At 34.0% G+C, this 2130-nt stretch overlaps 1 protein-coding gene across 1 annotated transcript; it reads right to left on the bottom strand.

Annotated features, from left to right (window-relative positions):
- Positions 1-398: 398 nt before the first annotated feature.
- Positions 399-1698, bottom strand: LOC127713882 (forkhead box protein D3-A-like). Its single transcript, XM_052219848.1, has one exon. It carries the CDS (start codon positions 1643-1645, stop codon positions 527-529), a length of 1119 nt encoding a protein of 372 aa, XP_052075808.1. The 5' UTR covers positions 1646-1698; the 3' UTR covers positions 399-526.
- Between the last annotated feature and the right edge of the window lie 432 nt (positions 1699-2130).

Consider the following 2130-nt stretch of genomic DNA (forward strand, 5'->3'; position numbering starts at 1 on the left):
CATGTAATCTTATCTAAACATCTGCACCTTTCACGACTTATATTGTTCATAGTTTAGCGAGACATTATTTTTTAAAATCATTCAACAACGTCTGTTTCTAAAAATCTTCTTGCTTGAATGATACTTTTTTTTATTTTTTTTTAAATGAGAGAATAATTTCATCTTTGTTTACTGAAACTTCTCACATTTTTATGAAATAAGTCAAATAAACTAAAGAAAAATAAGAACAGTCTCAATAGCAGTATTTTCTAACAATACATATTTGATTTAGTAATTTTAATCCACTTGAATAAAATAGAGGATAATCTAGGACAAAAAAGCGTGATTAAAATTTATTTAATCTGTAAAATATTTACTTTTCAATTCATTTCAAGAGATTTGAAAAAAAGCAAAATAAATACAACATGAATATTTTATTATCTATAAATATAAGCACTTAAACGAACAATGAATAATCTTTGGTCTCAACACAGGGAATGACAATAATAAATAACAATGTTTACTTACACAAATAATAATTATTGCACTAACGCGACCATCCACTTAGTCCGTACAATTGTAAATATTGTCTGTATTTTTCAATGTCTAATGAGTTTACGTGTGGTATAGCAGCTTGAAATTGCGCAAGTATAGCTGCATTTGCATTAACCCTCGAAGCAACGTCTAATTCACTTGTTCTAAACTGGGTCAGTGCGGACGTCGGAGAAAGCACTACAGAAGACGGTCTCGACGTGCTAGATGCTTCTGTCTTTTTATTGTCAGTGTTACCTATAATACTGTCTATAGAGAATCCTGGTTTTGCTGGTGTTGATGTTGTTGGACTAGGACTAGACGATATATTTACTAACGGTCTGGGTAACGATATAGCAGGAAGGTGAGCCCTATTGTTCATCTCCTGAGTAAGGAATGGTAATTGAGATGTCATTAATGGTGAAAGGTACGGATAAGTTATCCCTGCCCCTATCATTGCTGGATGGGCTGATTGGAATATTCCAGGATGATGATGGTGATGGTGAAAGTACTGATCAGCACCAAATGCAGTAGGCTGATGCATCATATCCGGATAGGACCTCTTGAATCGTTTGCGTCTTCGAAGAAAACTTCCATTGTCAAACATATCTTCCGATCTAGGATCTAATGTCCAGTAGTTACCCTTTCCCGGGTTTCCAGGTTCACGGGGAATTTTGATGAAACAATCGTTCAAAGACAGATTATGTCGAATGCTGTTTTGCCATGCTGGGAACTTTTCTCTGAAATACGGAAATCTGTTCATGATAAATTCACATATTCCTGAGAGAGTCAGTCTTTTGCGAGGTGACTGTAGTACTGCCATTGTTATTAAGGCTATATAAGAATACGGTGGTTTCACAAGATTTGAACGTTTCTTATTTACATTTGTTAAACTTTTCTCTACAGTACTGTCTAAATTTCCCTCGGTTTTAATTTGTTCTGAACTTTGTCCCTCGGAAACACAGTCAGAATGTCCCGCACATTCCTCTATATCCTCTATGTCTTCTATGTCAATGTCTTCTTCCTCACTTTCTATTCCACCAGACTGCCAACATGTCTTTTCGTTAGTTAAATAACTTTGGCTATCAAGTTTGTCTGTAGAATGATGAGCATTATTCTCCATTGCAAGTTTCATATCCCACGGAACCCAACTTCATGGAGTGTCGTAAAAGGTGTGAAAACAGTACAGTTAAGAGGCACCTATTATAATAATTATTTAAATGACGTGCGATTGACCACCACAACTGTTTTATAATGTTTGTAAATATTACAGAAATTCAAACTTGAAGGTGCCAATCACGGCCATTTAAACGTTACATTGTGTAAAGTGGGCGGAGACTACCGATTCACTGTTACATCCCACTTGGTTAATCTTGTCATTTTTAAGGTAATTTATTTTATTAAGAAGATGCAGGATCAATGAGTTTGTTGAAATATTATGGAAATGTTTTAATAACTAGAAAAAACCAGTACAACAATTTTGAAACAGAAACAAAATATAATATAAAATTTATTATTATATTTTTGGACAGATGTCCATTTCGCTTGAAACGAAATATATATAATTCTTTTGTAGCAAGATGTTCTTTACAAATACAATATTCCGACTGATCTCTCCGT

This window comes from Mytilus californianus, unplaced genomic scaffold (assembly GCF_021869535.1).
Source record: "Mytilus californianus isolate M0D057914Y unplaced genomic scaffold, xbMytCali1.0.p SCAF_1, whole genome shotgun sequence".
NCBI lineage: Eukaryota > Metazoa > Mollusca > Bivalvia > Mytilida > Mytilidae > Mytilus > Mytilus californianus.